Raw genomic sequence first — 19,642 nt, forward strand, 5'->3', positions numbered from 1 at the left:
CCTGTGTGTAAGTGAGAGAATGTATTTGATCGAGAGTATGTGTGTGATTGAGAGAAACTGGTCAGAGAGCTGATGTATGTGTATATGTGAGAGACAATGAAAGTGACTGCTCAAGGAGATGACTGTTGTGTATGTGAGAGTGTGAGACAGTCAGGGATGTGTGTGTGTGTGTGTGTGAGAGAGAGAGAGAAAGCATGGAAGTGAGAAATCTGGGTATGTGAGAAAGCATGGGAGTAAGAAGCCTGGTGTTGTGGGGGTGTATGTGAAAGAAAGCATGGGAGTGAGAAGCCTGATTATGTGAGAGAGAGCATGGGAGTGGGAAGCCTGTGTGTGTGCATGTATATGAGAGAGACTGGTTGGTAAGGTGACGGTGTGACTGGTGTGTATGTGAATGTGTGAGAGAGAATGTGATTCAGGGAATGAGAAGCCTGTGCACGTGGAGAGCGAGCATGGAAATGAGAGAGAGACTGGGTGTGTGTGTGTGTAACAGAGAAAGTGATTATGGGAATGAGAAGCCTGTGCATGTGAAGAGAGTGAGCATGGGAGTGAGAACCTGGGTGTGTGTGAGACACAGCATGGGAGGGAGAAGCCTGTGTATGTAAGACAGAACATGGAAGTGGGAAGCCTGTGTGTGTGTGTATGCATGAGAGAGATCAGGTGACGGGTGTGTGTGAGAGAGAAAGAGAGAAAGTGATTATGGGAATGAGAAGCCTGTGCAGGTGAAGAGTGGGCATGGGAGTGAGAAACCTGTGTGTGTGTGACACAGCATGGGAGTGAGAAGCCTGTATATCTGAAAGAGAACATGAGAGTGGGAAGCCTATGTGTGTGTGTGTATATGCATGAGAGAGATCAGGTGACTGGTGTGTGTTTGCGTGTATGTGAGAGAGAGAAAGAAAGTGATTATGGGAATAAGAAGCCTGTACATGTGAAGAGTGAGCATGGGAGTGAGAAAGCTGGGAGTGTGTGAGATACAGCATGGGAGTGAGAAGCCTGTATATCTGAAAGAGAACATGGGAGTGGGAAGCCTGTGTGTGTATGCATGAGAGAGATCAGGTGACTGGTGTGTATGTGGGAGAGAAAGAAAGTGATTATGGGAATAAGAAGCCTGTGCATGTGGAGAGAACAAGCATGGGAGTGAGAGACTGGTGAGTGTATGTGAGAAAGAGAAAGTGATTATGAGAGTGAGAAGCCCATATATGTAAGTGGAACACGGGAGTGGGAAGCCTGTGTGTGTGTGTATGGCATGAGAGAAACTGTTCAGGAAGGTGACTGGTGTGTTTGTCAAAGACTGGGAGATGGTTGGTGTGTGAGACAGAAACTGGTCATGGGGGCATGACTGGTATGGTGTGTGTGTGTGTGTGTGAGAGACATGGGCCCTAAGGAAGAGGACCATGAGTATAGAGCTTAGCCACTACTGCTGCTTCTGGTGTGTGCTACAGCCTGCATGGAAGAGGAGTAGGAAAGCTGCTGGAGGGGGTAAGTAAAGGTGGCCTTTTAAGTTTATTTTTCTTGATTGATTGCTATTTTAATTATTTAATATTATGTGATGTGTCTGCTTTTTTTGAAATATTTTATTGGTGTTTGGAGAATTTTTAATAGTTTTTATGAGTTTTTAATTGTTGGATGTTATTCTGTTCATAGTTGTTGTGAAACATTTATTCTGCTTATTAGTATAGTTTTACAATTATTTCTGTGTGGGGATCTATAGCTGCTTGCTAGTTCTGTTTTCCTAATAAGAGGTGTATTGGTTTTTAGGACCTGATTTAATATTTGTAGTGTTGCCTTTTCATAGATAGGGTTGCTCCTGTTTGAGTGTATTCCATAATACAGGTGTAACTGTGTGTGGATTAGTTTATGTGCATTACTACAGATCCTGGGAGTATGTTAGGTCGGTTCTGTGTCTGTTACAGAGATATTTTACTAGCATGTAAGTGTTTTATCAGTCTTATTTGTTGCATTTTCTCAAGAGGACATGCATTGGTGGTAAACTGCTGTCTTTTCATAAGTAGGGCTATTGAGCCTGAAAGTAGAAGGAGTTTGAGTTGCTGTTACTGAGATGACACCAGAACCAGAATATCTTTTTTGTAGAGTGAGTTGAACGGGGAATGTCATAATTCTGCTTTACATCCATTATTGTGGATCAGGGGGGTTCCCATGGATGCAAACTGTACATTTACATCTAGCCCCATGACGATCATGGGTCAGTGTGTCACGCATGTGAGAACCATCTGTCAGGTGTGTCCCGACAGAAAAAAGGTTGAGAACCACTGCCTTATATGATCTCCTGCGGACTTCCGCTCGCACTGTCGGCTGCTGTGTCAGCCAGATGGTTGATTTGGCTATGGCGCTGGGTGGCGGATGCTTCCTCTAAGTCACATTTGGGTTCCTTTCCCTTCAGGGGGAAGTTGTTTGGAGATGAGTTGGACCAGCTCATCAAGGACTTGGGGGACAACAAGGTTTATAAGTTGCCCGAGGACAAGTACCGACAGCCACGATCTTTCAGTAATTCCAGGGGCCGGTTTCGGGGCCACATATATTGGTTGTGGAAAGTCTGTTCCTGAAGGACTTAAGGCTCACTTTCTGATTTATCAGGCGGCATCGTGGGCTGAAAGCCAGTTGGTGTCTTGCCAGGAGATTTGCAGGGCGGCCACTTGAAAATCCTTGCATACGTTTGCTAGACGTTATCGCTTGAATGTTCGTGGTCCGTCGACAGTCTTTTGGGAGCAGCGTTCTTCGAGCGGGACTCTCTGGGTCCCACCCCATTTAAGGCGGCTTGGGTACATCCCAGCAGTCTGGACTGATCCTGGTACGTACAGGGAAAGGAAAATTAGTTTCTTACCTGATAATTTTCATTCCTGTAGTACCAAGGATCAGTCCAGATGCCCGCCCAAGTCAGTTTACAGAGAGTCTGCTCATGATTCTCTGTTTTATCCTTTTGCAGTTTTCGACATCTGCGGATTATAAGTTTTTGCGGCATATTTTCCGGTAAGTTCTGCGTTTTGTTGCTATTTTTTGTGCATAGGGAGACAGGCTGGTTTATGCCTTTAGGGCAAGGTTACTACTTGATCTGGTCAGTGGTTTAGTTAAAAAGGGGTTTTCTTCATCAGCGGAAGTGTACGATTAGTTTTCCTTCTGCTTGGATATTCTTTATACTGAGGGATCGCAGGTGGCACACCGGTATATCTAGGGGGTGCTTTTCAGCTTTTCTCTGACTCCATCTGCTGGAGGGGAGGCATGACCCAGCAGTCTGGACTGATCCTTGGTACTACAGGAACAAAAATTATCAGGTAAGAAACTAATTTTCCTCTTTGTTTCTTAAAAACAAACAAAATCAAAATAAAACAATTTTTAAGAGCAAAGGCAGCAGAATTAGCTAGACTCCTCAAAATAATGAGGATCAGCACAACTGTGCCACCGTCATAGTGGTGGGGGTGGCAATGAAATCAAAGGGAGAGATTCATAATTTTAATTCTCGCCTTTAAGTGATTTTATACTGTTGGGATTTTTCCTTCCAACATTTGATCTTGCAATTTAAATCCCTTAATATATGATATGCATACAGTAGGGGTTCTGTTACTCAGTTATGAGCCGCATTTGGTTCTGGTAATCTAGCATGCCATGATGCAACTTATTGTATTTGACCCCACATGATATGAAATACAGTATCAACACAGATATGGGACTGCAGAACTTTTAGCAAGAGACCAGATGGGAATGAGCGTAGGTTATTAGAGCACTTTAATTACATAGGCAGATTACCATTGTCTGATATCTTTATGATGACCTATGTTTGTGAATAAACAGATTACCTCTGTCACAAAAAAATACTTATGTTGGCTTCATGGTAACACATTCACACAGTGGTTTAGGTTAGCACAAGCTTGAAACATGTAAGCAGAGGTACCAGTTGTCGTGGTTCAACCCTAGTTATTCTCCATTGGCACATCTTTACTTTAAATACAAATAAATACTAAAAGTAGGTTTTCCTAGCACCCAGACAGATGGATTCAGGACCAGTCGGTTATGCACCTCTACCAGCAGATGAAGACGGAGCAAAGCTGATGTCACAGTATATATACTCCTGCAGTGACAGCCTGCCAGTATTCTCCATCTCCAGCACATGGTGGGCGTGCATCTCCCTACTGGGGATTGCTTCAGATTTTTACAAGGAGAAATAAAAGGAAAATTAGTTCGCCCTTCTCTCCTGCAGTGATACCAAATGGTCCTTCCCCCAGCTGAGAATTCCTGTGGTGATTTCCTTGTTCCTGTTCGTACCCAAATCAGTCCAGACAAGTGGGTTTTGCATCTTTACCAGCAGATGGACACAGAAAACAAACTTTGAGGCACTGCTACATATCCGAGATTGCTACCTGCAGTTCCTCAGTTTTTCTCTGTCTCCAGCAGATGGCAGTGGTGCAAACCTGCAGACTGCCAAAAAAAAAAAAAGGTAAAAGATTTTTGGTAAGTTCAGAAGTTGGTCTGAGGCTCCCTGAGGTGTTAGATACCTTTGTGAATCATCCTTCAGATGCAGCTGGCCGACTGGGGGGTTGGAAACCTCTGCTGGCTGTAGCCCACTGCTTTCCGGAGGTCCTGATAGCCAGGGGACTGGCTCCCTTGTGGTCTTCAAGGTCGTCTCCTGCAAGCCACTGTCCTTTTCGAGGGAAGTAATATTGTTCTCTAAGTTTGTATTGAGCTTTAAAAAAAAAAAAAAAAAATTTAGCAAAGTGGTTTAATAGAAGGCAGGAGCTTCAGTCTGGGCGGAGTGCTTTAGGCTGCAGGAGCTATTGGCAACAGCAGGTTTGGAAGAGAGAGAGAGGAGCCGCCCTTGTCTTTCTCACAGGACAAGCAGGATGGTAGTCCTCACATATGGGTGACATCACAGGATGGAGCCCAATCACGGAACACTCTTGTCAAAGTTTCTAGAACTTTTGACTGGCACCTACTGGGCATGCCCAGCAATGCACCAGCCTTGCATCCAGCAGGGGGTCCCCTTCAGTCTTTTTTTTTTTTTTCCACGCAGGTTAAGAAGCTCTCTAGAGATTCCTGATAGGAACTTTCCTCACGGAACTTCTTTAAAAATTTTCAAAAATTTCTACTCCATAGGGGTCCCCTATCAATATCAATACTCTGCAGTCGAAAGGTAAGGTTTTACCCCTTTTGCGGTCTATTCCCGTCGAGTTTTCCCGATGGGACCTACCAGCCATCGACCGCACTGCAGCTACATTTTTGTCGAAGCCATGGCGTCTGTTTTTCGTCGGTGCCCTGATTTGTCCTCGGACAATGTCCATCATAGACCCGCACAGAGTTTGTGTATTGTGCTTGGGGTTTGGCCATGATACCCTAACTTGCACAAAATGTGTCCAAATGACACCGAAGGGCCGAAAAGCCCACTTAGAAAAAATGGAGTTTCTTTTTCATTCAAAACCCCTGACTCCATCGACCACTTCGACTTCATCTGAGCCGGTGCCATCGACCTCTCGCCAACAGTGGGACGCTGGTGCTGCCCAACCGGCATAGACTACTCCGAAGATGTCGACATCTTCCTCATCACCTCAGGAGAAGGACCAAGGAGAACATCGTGAAAAGTGTAGACACTGGCATCGGAAGGCTCAATCCGCTAATCCAGGCAAGCCCTCGGCAATAGCGTTGACAGAGCCACAGACAAAGAAATCCCATCCAGAGATGGCCTCATCCTCCTCTGTTACTGGGTCACCGAGGCGTTCCCCACCTTCATCGGTGCAGGGAGCCGTGACTCCACTTGTACCGGTGGACCTTCTGGCTATGCCTCTATTGCCTCCTACTTCGGAGCTGGGGTTACTCGCCCCAGGGCTCCATGAGGAATTGGATCGGATGATCCAAGAGGCCATCGGAAAAGCACTGCAGGGATTCCAGCCTCCACTGATGCCGGTACTGGTGCCCGAACCGGTCACCAATCTGATTCCAGGGGCACTCGCACCGCTACTGGGTAAACTGGATGCATTGATCGGTGCCCTTCCAACACTGGAACCAAGGGCACCGGTATGCCCTCTTCCTTCGCAGATACCTTTGTCGTTGGATGGCAAGGTAACACAGATACCCGTACCGCCATCTGGAATCCTGCCACCATCTCATCCATCAATGTCGCTTCCGGCGGCGCCACCATCTATGCCTGTGGCGCCTCTCCCAATGCCATCAATGTCCAGGCCTGGTCCTTCGGGAATAATGCCATTTCTCCCTTCAGAAGATCCTCGGGGAGCTGGTGATCAACCGAGTGATCCTTGGACTGATGATTCATCCCAGGATACAGATGATCTGCCTTCACAACCCTCTCCCCCTGAAGAGAGAAGGTGTTCTCCTCCAGAGGATCTCTTTTATTAACTTCATTAAAGAAATGTCTGAGACTATTCCTTTTCAACTTCAGACCGAAGAGGATTCAAGACACAAGATGCTGGAAGTGCTCCAGTTCCTTGATGCCCCTAAGTAAATCATATCTATTCCTATTCATGAAATCCTAATTGATCTTCTAAAGAAAAACTGGGAACACCCAGGTTCGGTTCCGCCTGTCAACCGTAAGACAGATGCCACCTATCTTGTGCAGTCAGCTCCCGGATTTCAGAGATCACAACTGGATCATCACTCAGTGGTTGTGGAATCAGCCCAGAAAAAGGCACGGCATTCCAAAACTCATTCCTCCATACCTCCAAGGAAGGAGTAAAAATCCCTGGATGCTTTTGGCAGACGGGTCTTTCATGGCTCAATGCTTATATCTCGCATTGCTTCTTACCAGTTATACATGACTCAGTATAACAGAAATCTTTTTAAGAAGATCCAGGATTTCTCTGAGTCTTTACTTGATCAGTTCCAGGATGACCTGAATGCTCTGGCTCAAAAAGGCCTGGATGCGGGCAAGCATGAGGTCCGTGGTGGGAAATATTTCCATGTATTTCCACCGAGGCCTCTGGTGGGAAAGGTAGTGAGGAGAATAGATCTCCATCCAGGAAGGATAATTCTGGTGGCCCCGGAGATCTTGGTTCATGGATCTGGTCAATTAGGCGCTGGACACCCTCTGAGGCTGAGACATCTTCCAAACCTGCTACATCAGAGACCCATAGTTTTAGAACAGGCAGATTGCTTTTGCCTAGCGGCTTGGCTTTTGAGAAACGGTGATTAAGAAAGAAGGGATATTCTGAGGATGTTACTATTCTGTTGCAGGCTCGAAAGACTTCCACCTCTCTGGTGTGTGTCAGGGTGTGGAGGATTTTCGAGTCTTGGTGCACTGATCAAAAGGTTGATCTGTGGCGCGTGTCTGTGGTGCAGATTCTGGCTTTTCTGCAGAAAGGGTTGACAAAAGGTTTGTTTTTCAACTTCCTAAGAGTGCAAGTTTTAGCTCTGGGCTGTTTTCGAGGCCAGGTTCATGGAAAGTCTCTGGCGTTACATCCAGATGAGGTGCATTTCCTCAGAAGGGCGAAGCATTTGCAGCCTCTTATTAAGTGTGAGCCCTCTTGGAGTCTTAATTTGGTTCTCAAGGGCATGTGTGTGGCACCGTTTGAGCCTCTTAAAAGGGCTGCCACAAAAGATCTCAATTTGAAGGTGGTTTTCTTGATGGCTATTTGTTACCTGGAGGTTACTAACAGTTTCAGATTGTCGGATCACCTTTTTGTGCTGTGGAGTGGTGCAAAAAAAGGGTCAGGAGGCTTCAAAAGCCACAATTCAAAGTTGGTTGAAGGGGAGGCCATTGGTTCCATTTACATTTGTTGCGGTCGTCCTGTCCCGGGGGGTTAGGGGCTCATTCAACCAGGTCTCAGGTGACCACCTGGGCAGGATGTTGGCTAATGATCCTGCAAGAGATTTGCAGGGCAGCAGTTTGGAAATCTTTGCATACTGCTATAGCTTGAATGTTCCTGCACCAGAAGTTAGTTTCGGAGAGAGCGTCCTTCGAGCGGGACCGAGTCCCACCCAGATTAGGGAAGCTTATGTACATCCCAGGAGTCTGGACTGATCTGGGTATATACGGGAAAGGAAAATTGGTTCTTACCTGCTAAATTTCGTTCCTGTAATACCCCCGATCAGTCCAGAGTTCTGCCCGGGGGGGGGGGGGGGGGGGGGGGGGGTGTGCTTTTGGAGAGTCCACTTGATCTGTCTTTTGTCTGTTGACTTTGCCTGAAGAATGGCACAGGTTTCTTTTTCTCCGTAAAGTTTTTTTCAAGATCGTTTATGGTTATGTTTTCCTCTGCTCGTTCGAGAATTGTTGATTCTAAAATTTATTAGCGGTGTTTTACTGTATCAGCTTAGGTACGTAGTAATACTGAGGTTATGTGCCAGTGGCTGTGAAAATTTCTGTCTCCATGTGCTGGAAGGGAGGCAAAACCCAGGAGTCTGGACTGATCTGTGGTACTACAGGAAGGAAAATTAGCAGGTAAGAACCAATTTTCCTTTTTAGGACAGGTATAATTTTTAGCCAGGTAGTCATGAGTTCACAATCTCTTGCTTACTTCCAAAGTAAATAGGGTCTCTTAGAATCAGCTGGGTACCTCCAAGTGGTCTGGATTAGCCACTGGTGGAAACAGGATGCTGGCTCGATGGGCCAGTGGTCTGTCCCAGCATGGTATTTGTTCTTGTTCACTCACTCATGTTGGATGAGTAAGAATCAGGTATACTTACCCTGAACTGATTAGGAAAATTAGGACAGTTTGTAGGGGACTGTGATTGTCTGCAGAGGGGAAGCACTATATGCTAAATTCACAAAAATATAGAAAGAATCTTACATTGGAATAGATCTTGCTACAACTTTGGCTTATTCTGTTTAGGCTTTTGAATTGTCCAGTGTATTTGAAAGTGCATTTTGAAGGAGTGCCCTCAAGCCATTGTTACCTGACTTCCATGTGGTGATACTGAGACTTCCTGTTGTAAGGTGAAAACACAGGGGGCCTGATTTTAAAAAGCATTTACTCGAGTAAAAGCCAGGTTTACTGGAGTAAATTCACTTTACTTGAGTAAGTGGGTTTTTGAAAATTGCTACAATATATGCCATTGACTTGTCTATAGGATTTACTCACATAAGTGCACTTTACTTGAGTAAATGGCTTTTGAAAATTGCTACAATAGTAGCTACATTTACGCACGTAACTCCTTTTGAAAATTACCCCCAGGGTGGACATAAGTATTTTCCTGTAGGCATTGTGGTGATTCCCAGCTTGGGATTGTTCCATTTACAATAGAGAGATAATTGCAGCATAATAGATGAACGTAAATTTAATGCTAACATGGCACACACTTCCATGTGGCATTAGTGTTTGGCCTGAGAATGTATTCGCCTGTTAAATTTGTAACGATTAGCTTGGGTGGAGTTCCTGCTTATTTTGTATACTTGCAATTTTTCAATTCTTTATTTCTGAAATTTGTTTATATTCCACTGTTTGGCACGTTATGTTGTCCTTCCATATTCTTTTCCTAAGTAAATGCCCACAGAATAAAGTGTGCAATGTGCCACATCTCATCTCACAGAGCTTTCCCATGGAGGATGCATGAGTTCTTTCCGATGGCACGCTGGCGGAGAGTTCAAAGGACGGAAATGGGACACTGACCTCCCCACTGACTCTGCAGTAAGTGGGGTGTTTGGTTTTTCCTATTTCACTAGTCTCATAAGACTGAATGGAGCAGATTGCAGCATTTGTTTCTCTAGGAAGGTAGAGAATACAGGAGATCTATGGCAGAGGGCCATGCTGTGTCAGCACATTGTTCCTATCATCCTGCTTTAATTAATGTCTGTTGTAATTCAGATGGCACACTGTATAGGTTTTTCTTTTCTTTTTGAAGATTATAATGCACGTATTTTGCACATATCTGGACTCCAGACTACCTCCTCATCCAAAATATCCTGATGGAAAAACATTTACCTCGCAGCATTTTATTCAGACACCTGATAAGCCAGGTATGGTGGTAACTGAGCTAAAGACTAATTGGGTTTACTAGGATATGTTAGAGGTGTGGAAAGGGTACGCATAGGGGAAAAGTTGGTCTTTGAACCTGTAATTATGCTCCACTAGGGGCAGGCTCTGATTTCTAATTGGGCAAAGTGGGCATGTGCCTGGGGGGTAAGACCTCCGAATGGAAAGGATGCCATTACTACAGAAGTGTCTTGCATGCACAAAAAACAACTCATTTTTGGCAGGGGGCTTCCTCCACTGCTTGGCCAGAGGTCTTTCCCCTTCCCCCAACCTAGGAGCACTACAGTAATAAATGTGGCTCTGACTAGAGGGTTGGGATAATAGGAGTGTTGTGCTGTAATGCAGAGGGACTCAGGGCATCTCTTTGGGAGGGGGGCAGTGTGTGAAAGAAGGAACAGTTGAAACCAGTAGCAAGAGTTCAAGGGGTCTGAAGGCTGTTTGGCATTAGTTACATCCTAGATAATGTATATGACTGGCATTGATGTATAGGTTTCATTCATGGGCTCATGCAATAAAGCGTGCTGAGCCAGCAGACAGGTTTACATGTGGTTGGACACGCGATTTGGACGTGCTAAACTAGCACCTGATGCATTAAGGAGATTAACGCACCCAAACATGCGTAGCCGATAGCGCCCATCACATGTAACTTCCATATAGATGAGACTATTAGCTATTACCCCCCAATACAGAAAATCACTGGGTGCCCAAAGGACATTTTTTTACTTAGTAAATTTAACTCCAGCCCCAGAGGTGATGTAGTCAATCCATGAGTCAAGGGTTCATGAGAAATTTAAAAACTATGATCTGTGGTTCCTCCTACTTAATATCATTGTGACACTTAAGTGTACTGCTCATGGTGTTGAAAAATAAAATGTATATCATCTTAATTAAAAATAAATAAATAAAATTCTGAATGCACAGTTTAGATGCCTATTGCAAGGAGTGCTTAGTCTTCAACAACCTCAGCAAAATCGGCCAGAAGAAGCGGAATGAAAACGGATGCTCGTATTGAGCGCCTGTTGCAATTGTGGGTGCCCGATGCTGCTGAGTGCTAGGGATGCATAATTCTCCCCTAGAACGCCCTTTTTTTTTACACTGCATCGTGTGCCATGGGGATGTGGCTGCACGCATGTTAGGAAAACGGGCGCTGGGTATGAGCGTCCGCTTTCAATGTGCTTCTTATTGCATTGGCCCCGAGAGCCTGACCATACGTATGTGCAATGTTTGGAATATAATGAGCTGTATATCTGAAGTTAATGCAACAATCTTGTTTAAATCAATTGCTGTAGACACTTCAAAAGAGAACGTGTTTTGCATCTACCAGAGCAGCATCAATCCTCCACACTATGAGCTCCTCTACCAGCATCACGAGCACAACCTCCCTAAGGTACAGCTCTGCTGCCCTTTCTTTAATGCATCTGTTTCTTGTACAGTCAAACTCTTCTGTGATTTAGGGCTAGAACATAGGTGCCTTGTTGCTGACACACAGCATGCTTTGACTGCACTACTACTGATTTATATGTTGGATTTTTTTTTTACCATTGAGGGATAAGTAAAATCAACCCCAGTTAAACATGACACGAAAGCAGTGGTGTCCCTTTTTTTTTTTTTTTTTTTAAAGAAGCTAGCTAACTGGAAGCTTCTAAAGCTAATACTGCAGAAATCTTATATTGCAATTTACATAACTGCCTTATATTTTTTTTAGAACAAAATAGTCCACTAACTTAGATGGTGTGTGTGTGAAATGGAATTGGATTCAGATGACTGCCATGCTGGACCCTGACTTTAACAGTCTGTGGTACTGATAATGCAGACATTAGGGAAAAAGCACAGGACTCCTATAGCCAAGTCCAAATGCTTAGCATTCTCAAGCAGTATTGTTTGAATTAAGAAGGCTGCTCACCCCGTAAAAATGTTGCTAGCAGTAATTTTGTTATGGGTTTGACAGTGCTTGATTTTGATTGATAATATTACTACCCTTAACATAAGGCTTGGAGGTAATCTGCATGGAGCAGCAGTTACTACCATAAGAAACTTGCTGGGTAGACTGGATGGACCATTTGGTCTTTTTCTGCCTTCGTTACTATGTTATTGTGAATTGAGATGAGGTATTTAGAGAAAAGGGAATGACAGGAAAGAGAACGAGAATTAACAGCAAGGCATAACTGTTAGTAAATGATTTTCCTATGGATCTCTTCGTTTGAATTTCTTTTTAAAATGAAAATAAATCCATTTTGGTCAGCAACATATTGAAATCTGACTACAGCTTGGTCTCTTGTTTTGACCCTGATGTTTCCTCCTATTGCCTTGTAGTGCCAACTCAGTCAGAACCAGGGCTGGGATTTGCCACCCTAAGCCTTCATTCACAACTATGGGGGAATTTTTTTATTTATTTTTTTTAATTCCACCTCCAACATACCCAGTCTGGCCATTGCAGCGACTGTCCTGAGCCAGGAGCCATGCACAAGGTGCCTTTTGGAACCCTGCAATCATGGGCCCTGAATCTGGCCACCAGAAATGAGCAAGACCTGGGGTCTGTGAGTGCTCCCTCTGCAGCATCTCTATTTTGACTTGCAGAGCGGAAGGCCTGGCTTGGAGATTGAGCTAGCACAATACTTGCCACCAGGCCTGCCTCCATAACTTGTTCTTAATACATAAATGTGCCACCACATAGGTAATAGTTGCCTGTCTCTGGATGGTGCTCAAACAGTCTATTGGAGGGGCCTTTCTGTAGGCTTTTGTAAGCTTCTAAGTATCCTGAGATGCCGCCATAATCTTAGCTAATCAGCATTGCCCTCAGAAAGGCCGAGCATATGTGTTACCCCCAAGTACTTGAAGAATGATCCATGCACATATTAAAGTAAAAGTTCCTGTGATATATATTTTTCTTTTTCTCTTGAATTTTTGTTCAGGGCAGAAACAACCTGTTTCACACCTTGCTGATGTTCCTGTATATCATCAAAACAAAAGAATCTGGAATGCTGGGGTACGTCTGCTCTGCTAAGGACAGTGAGAGCTGTAGAGAAATGCGGGATTTTGAAATACATTCCAAAGTACTTTAGTGGGGTATTACATCTTCTCGTTGGCCAGTAATTATATATGGGTACCAACAACAGAGTTTAAATCAACCACAGCTTACGTGATTTAAAACATTTAATATAATGTTCTAGAACAGCGATACTTTCCTGAGGCTCAAGAGAGAAATGTGGCTCTTCAATGCCAAAATTAAATTAGAGCTTTTGGTGGTTTCCTGAATGTTCCTTACTAGAGCCAGACAGTGGAATACAAACAAGTAAATAATGATGAGCGATAAAGGGTCAAATGTCGCTGTTCTGCAGGCATGAAAATTTATGATTGAGTTTTAGTTGCACAGATCGATGGAGATGCCACTGGAACACTAGTAGCTATGATCTACCTGCCTATCAGCGTGTAATTTACATGGCTGGGCATGTTTGGTCATTTTGTGTTAGGCCTCCAAACCTTATAAACTCTTCCAAAGGAGTTTTATTCTGAGGCACGGTGATGCCTAAGCTCAGTCTTGTTCCCAGGAGTTTCTGCAGTCTATAGCATGCGAGCCACTAAAGAATATCCCGCCTTCTGATGTCACTGGTTTGGAGTTATGTATGTTGCATAGAAGGCGACAGAGCGAAATGAAATCAAGGTCGAGCTCTTGTGACTTGCTGAGCTCTACAAATATTTTGCATAATGTTAAATGTGTACCATATTGTGGATGAGAGTAGGGACTTGGATACGTTAACTATCTCTAGGCCCATTCAGATCAGGAGTCTGGGACTTTTTTCACATTGTTTATTTTGTAATTTAACTTTAAAATGGGTTCTGTAAATCATATCCTACGAGGATGGAATTTCTTCATTCAAGAGACAATGCAGATTGGTTAGTGTTAAACTATATCCAAAGATGGCTTCCTTTAAACAATTAACATCTTTTGTTTGTTTTTTGTAGGAGGGTGAATCTTGGTTTGTCTGGAGTGAATATTCTTTGGATTTTTGGTGATTAAGTGGTGTTTACAACTGCTGGACTTGCCCATGATTTCAGCCTCCGCTTTCAGGAATGCTGCAAAAACATCACGGGTTGATCTTTGACCTCACAATGACAGCATAAGGAACAGTGTTCTCTTTCCCTGAAGAAGACAGCTCACCTCTGCATGGAAGCTATAATCCATTTAACATCAAGATGGGATTTTCTGTCCTTATTTAACTGTGGCTCATTTTGCTGGCTGCATAGTAAAAATCACAGTCTCCTTCATGTAAACCACCTGTGAAGAGAAATTTTGTTTTTCATAGCTTGACAGTGAACACTGGAACTGTCAGACTCCAAATTGTAATGCCAGAACGTTACACTGACGTACAGATTTCAAAGTATTCTAAACAATTATAATCTCTCCTTATGAAATGAGGCTTTTGGGATGGCACGTGTGTGCCTGGTCTGACTTCTAAGTCATTTCCTTTTAGTTTTTAATGAAAAATTACAGTCGCAATTCAGTGAACATTTTTTTTTTTTGTTTTCTTTGGAAGATCTTTTCACACGATTTATAAACATAGCAAACTTAGTATCATGTGTTTATACATTTCCAAGACACCTCCCTTTTAAAAAGCCAATAAAGCAAACTCCTCCCCAAAACATACACACTCAGATTTTGTATTCTGTGATTTCTTAATTAGTCATGCATAATCAAATGACTGTTTATAGCAATAAACAGAACCTTTTTTCTTAATTTAAACAAATTAATCATATTGAATTTGAACAAGTTGGACCATGTTCTGCTGAATGTTTTAAAATCAATTACTCTTAGCAGTTAGCTTTTTCATATAAGGCAGTACTAGAAATCAGGCTCTACTATTCTTAACAAAGATTTACATTCACAATGTTTGTGTCTTAATATAAGAAATTGTGCTATAGCACCACTCCCATCTACATTTCTGCTTTATTGCCCTTTGTAGTGAGATACTAATTAAAGCCAATTCAGGGATTTTATGAATTGGTAGCTTTCACGCTTGGCATAAAGTCAAACACCTTATTCCACTGTTCTCATTGAGGGGCGAGAGCACTGCCAAAGCACATCCCCCTACTCCACAAGAGGGTTAACCTTCATAAATCTAACAGAGGAACAGCTTGACCTAGATGATTAGTCTAAAGTCATTATCCCTGGCATGATCCTACCGCAGCGTTAAAACCTTTCTCCATCTGTATTCATTTCTTTCTTAACCCTTCTTGACACATCCAGGTTATTTTTTAATCCCCTTCTTCCAACAGAATAGTGTAATCCTGGAAGGTGCTGTAAGCATTAATATCCCCCTCCCTTATGTAAATACCTGTCCAGAACAGAGATATTCGTCACCGCTTTTGACATGGAAACATTAATAGATTATCTGATTATCAGACCACAGACTAGGCCTTACATTTGTTTTTCACTAAACAGATTAACAAATTTGTAAGAGGATTGCATATTTGTATTGATTTGTTAAGCAATATTTGGATCATTTTTTTCAACCCCTGCATGACTGCTGTGATCTGACTGAAACGGCACAATACACATAGAAAACGTTTTACTACCTTTTTGTGTCTTGAGAGTTCTTGGCATTGTGTCGACACAAAAGTAATCCTGCATGGGATGACTGTCTTGAAAGTAAGCTAATTATTGTTCCTTTCTTCATTTTGGTCTGCTAGGTCTCCTTTCTGCTGTGTTCAGTGATACTTTGTTATATCTTAAAAGGATGCACATTTTTATTATGACCAGACCCCTTGGTTTGAATTATCTCTTTGCCATTATTTTTATATCTGCTATCAAGTTTCTGGTGGTTACGTACTTAATAAGCCTCTGAAATTAAATAGCTTAGTGAATTTTGTTATGAGTTGACAAAGTTATTAAAAAAACAAACAAAAAAACTAGACTTGAGAGAACTGCTTTAACAAATGGGCACAGGAATAATCTGGCTCCGTTTTTACAAAGTGATTAGTGTGTAAGCAGACTTTTCCTCCTTGCACACATCTGTTTTAAAATCATGTTGGTGGTGCTGTCCTTAACCTTTGTTCAGTTTTATACTGTTCCATTTTAAAGAAAATACAATATTTAGAAGTTTTCATCTCAATTGTTTTTTCAATGTAAAATCGTACTACCCAGTCTGAACCATCAGTAGCTAAGAATATTTTTTAAGTGTTCAGGTGACTTCTTAACGTTTGTATTTTTGCTAACAGAGAAGGTGCATAAAAATAAAAATCTTCGTCTACATTTTATATTTGAGCTGTTTTAACAATTTTCTGAAACTTCATTTGATGCACCAGAGGAGTGAACACTTTGGTTGGGCTTGGATGATCTAGCATGTTTCTGCTTTGCACCCTTATCTGATTAAGGGCATTTTCAATAGGGTAGGCACTAGACCCATGTTCCACCCCACAAGTGTGAACCTGATTGGGTTTTTTTTTGTTTTGTTTTTTTTTGCTGGAGTTATTCTGCCACCAGATAAACGAAATTAATTATTACTATAATACAGCTCTGTTTGAAAATTAAAAAAAAAAAAAAAAAGCTAAGCTGCATTTCAGTCTCTCCAAATTTGTACTTGGAGTATATTTTTTAACCTTAACTTTTTGTAGTGCTAAAGATTATACTTGGTAGGAGAAAATAACTGAAATTCAGTGTGTTCTCTGTATTGATCTTGGTTAAGGGTGTCTTTATTTTCATTTGAATCTTCTGTAGAGCATGTCTGGTAGTTGCTACTCAGCTCTGCAGGGGTTTAAATGCTTCTGTAGAGGTGACAAATGTGTAGTAAGCTCTAATTTAAACATCTTCTCCAGGTATCTGGCACTATAGGGCATTTCAACACCACCAACTTTCAAGAGGATCTCAAACTGTGTTGCATGAAAGAACAGTGACATGGGGACAGGCACGCAGCCAATTAGGTTTGCAAAAGTTTTAAACTTCCTGACTAAATTATAGTTCCTGTTCATTCCCGGACACTGATTAACCCTTGCAGCCTGTTGAACTACCTCCCATTGTAAAAATGTTAATTTAATGTAAATATCTTTATCTAATGTTATCCTCTCCCTTTCTTCTCTACTCCCAGTTCTAGTACCTTGTTATTTGTAACTGCTTCCTCCTCACTAATAGGTTACTCATTTGTTCTTTGTACACCCCTGTTCTAAGTAAACCGGCATGATGTGATTGTATCATGAATGCCGGTATATAAAAATTTTAAATAAATAAAAATAAATATCCCAGATCAATCCAGACAAGTGGGTTTATGCATACCTACCGGCAGATGGAGGCAGAGAACACAACTTTGAGGCACTGCTACATATCCAAGAGTGCCACCTGCAGTCCCTCAGTATTTCTCTGTCTTCAGCAGATGGTAGAGGTGTAAACCTACAGTCTGTTAAAGTAAAATAAGATTAATTTAGAAGTAGAGAGAAAATAGAAGACTGAAGACAGAGCTCCCAGAGGTGTTAGGTTCCTTTGTGAGCCATCCCTCTGATTGAGCAGGGCGCGTTGGGGGGGTTGGAAATCCCTGGCCAGACTCGACCCTTGATTCCAGGGGGAGGGAAAGCCAGGGGTCCTGGTTTCCTCGCTCCCCCTGAGGTCCTCTCATCCAGGCTGACCGACTGCAGCATCCTGGAGCTTCTAGAAACAGGAAAGTAGTATTTTCATTTGCTTTTACTGTTCTATGTGGCTCAGCAAGCTGTTTTTTTAAGAGCTTAAAAAAAAAAAAAAAAGCCCAGGAGTTGTGAGGCCTGTTTATTTTTTCTCTGTCAGAATGCCTGAGGTGTGTGTCGGCTTGGAGGAAACTGCATGGCTGGGGCTGTCTTTTTCAGCACCCGAAACAGGGACAGCGGTGGTGACTTTATTTTCTCCTGCTTGGGGTTATTTATAGCCACGAGCTGCATCACACATGATGCAGTCTCCCGCTGAGCACGGGAAAGCCTGTCAGGCTGCGGGAGGAGGCGCTTTTGCCTCAATGCAGCCCTTCTCTGCCCTGCCTGTGTCTCTGGAGGGAACCTCTGTAAAAGGATCGGGGGCAAACTGTGTACATGTGTGCTGCAGGTCCTATGCAGGAGGGGGTTGAAAGAGACGGCCATTTTAGCTCCACATGGCAGGAGCTCTGACATGGATGGGGAAGGCAGGGACTCTCCCCTCTCCCACTTTCTTCTGTGCATCAGGGGCCTGGAGGAGGGGGAGATGTGCCACTGGACGCAGGCGAGGACCTGGTGCCCATGGAGCAGGGAGACCACTGCAGATTTTGTTTTGTTAATGCATGAGGCCTATCTCACCAAGCAGGAGCTGGTGGCGAAGAGGCCAGCTTTTCAGATGATCCAAGGCAAGGCTCAGGCTGAGGTGCCTTCCAGGATGGAAGACATTTTGCATCATTTGGGTCTGATCAATCGTGAAGGGAGGATCTTTGCTCTGAGAATTCCAATGGTGCTGATCGCAGGGCAGCGATCCTCAGGTGGACCCAGGGCTCTGATCAGGGTGGTGGATCTGGTGACTGATCTGCTGGGGGACACTGATGCGGACGAGGTCCCTCTGGCAGAAGGGGATGACCTGAGTGGTCAGGTTATTCCGTAAGGAGGAATTGTGGCCTCTCATCCCTCAGGTTCTGGAAGAGCTGGGGATTAAGCTGTGCAGGAGGATTCAGACAATAAAGGGGTAAACCCGGTGTTGGACTACGTGGACCTCCGAGGGCATTTCCTTTGCCAAAGCAGGTAAAGAAGTTGATTGGAAATGGGATTTCCCAGAAGCTGCTTTGAAGGTGGCCAGGGCTATGGCCAGAGGACACATTAGAGCTGTGGAAACTGCCGAAAGTTGATGTGGCATTGTCAGAGGTCCCAAAGAAAACAACAATTCCTGTGGCAGGGTCAGGAGCCTTGAATGATGCCCAGAACTGGAAAATGGAGATCCTGTTGAAGTCTCTGCTCTGAGCCTTAGGGCTGTAGTCTGCGCTAGTCTAATGCAGAGGGCCTGTTTGTGCTGGGTGCAGAACACGCAGGTAAAGGCAGCATAAACAGCGGAGCTTGGCCAGGATGCTTGGTTGGAAGCGGGGGTGGCCTACATGGCCGATGCCCTCTATGATATGCTTCGCACTTTGGCTAAGAGAATGGTGTCTGCAGTAGCCGCACGAAGGATTCTGAGACTATGTAATTGGTTGGCAGATGTTTGGTCATAGGCACAGCTTTGTAATCTCCCCTTCAAAGGAAGGTTATTGTTTAGGAAGGATCTAGAGAAGTTGATGAAGCATTTGGCAGATTCTAAAGGGAATAAGTTGCCCAAAGATAAGGGAACTAAGACCTTCCTGCCTTGCACTCGCTTCTGTGAAATGAGATTTTGCTCCAGCAGAGGTTCTTCAGGCTCTATGCAGAAAAGCAGGGTTCAGGAAGGCAGCAGTCCTTTTGTGGGAGCTCCAGAGGTGCAAAGCCCATCCAATGAAGGCAGGCTGGTCCACTCCTCCCTGGTGGTGGTCTGAGGAAGATTCTCCCAGTTTTATTAGAAGTGGACCAGAATTACTTCAGACCAGTGGGTGTTGGAAGTAATAAGGGAAGGCTATGCTTTAGAATTTTCTCAACCCCTCAGATGCTTTTGTGGTGTTCTGTTGTGTACAAGCAGGCAGTGCGGAACACTTCTGCGGCTGTAGCGATTGGAAGCCATCCTCCCGGTGCCGTAAGAGGAACACGGTCAGGGAAGGTATTCTGTATACTTCATGGTTCCC

The 19,642-nt window shown here is 43.6% G+C and overlaps 1 protein-coding gene across 4 annotated transcripts in view; it reads left to right on the top strand.

Annotated features, from left to right (window-relative positions):
• TMEM209 (transmembrane protein 209) overlaps positions 1-16,181 on the top strand; it is a 73,238-nt gene extending 57,057 nt beyond the window's left edge. For 3 of the 4 annotated variants that reach the window (XM_029616297.1, XM_029616294.1, XM_029616295.1), the window contains exons 11-15: positions 9,484-9,581; positions 9,796-9,910; positions 11,216-11,313; positions 12,839-12,912; positions 13,890-16,181. In XM_029616297.1, the coding sequence (XP_029472157.1) occupies positions 9,484-9,581; positions 9,796-9,910; positions 11,216-11,313; positions 12,839-12,912; positions 13,890-13,944 (440 nt within the window). In that variant the 3' untranslated portion in view covers positions 13,945-16,181. Of the gene's footprint in view, positions 1-9,434; positions 9,582-9,795; positions 9,911-11,215; positions 11,314-12,838; positions 12,913-13,889 lie in introns of those variants that run through there. The other variant, XM_029616298.1, reaches the window with a different exon arrangement.
• The last annotated feature ends 3,461 nt before the right edge of the window (positions 16,182-19,642 follow it).

The sequence above is a fragment of the Rhinatrema bivittatum genome, chromosome 9, assembly GCF_901001135.1.
Source record: "Rhinatrema bivittatum chromosome 9, aRhiBiv1.1, whole genome shotgun sequence".
Classification (NCBI taxonomy): domain Eukaryota; kingdom Metazoa; phylum Chordata; class Amphibia; order Gymnophiona; family Rhinatrematidae; genus Rhinatrema; species Rhinatrema bivittatum.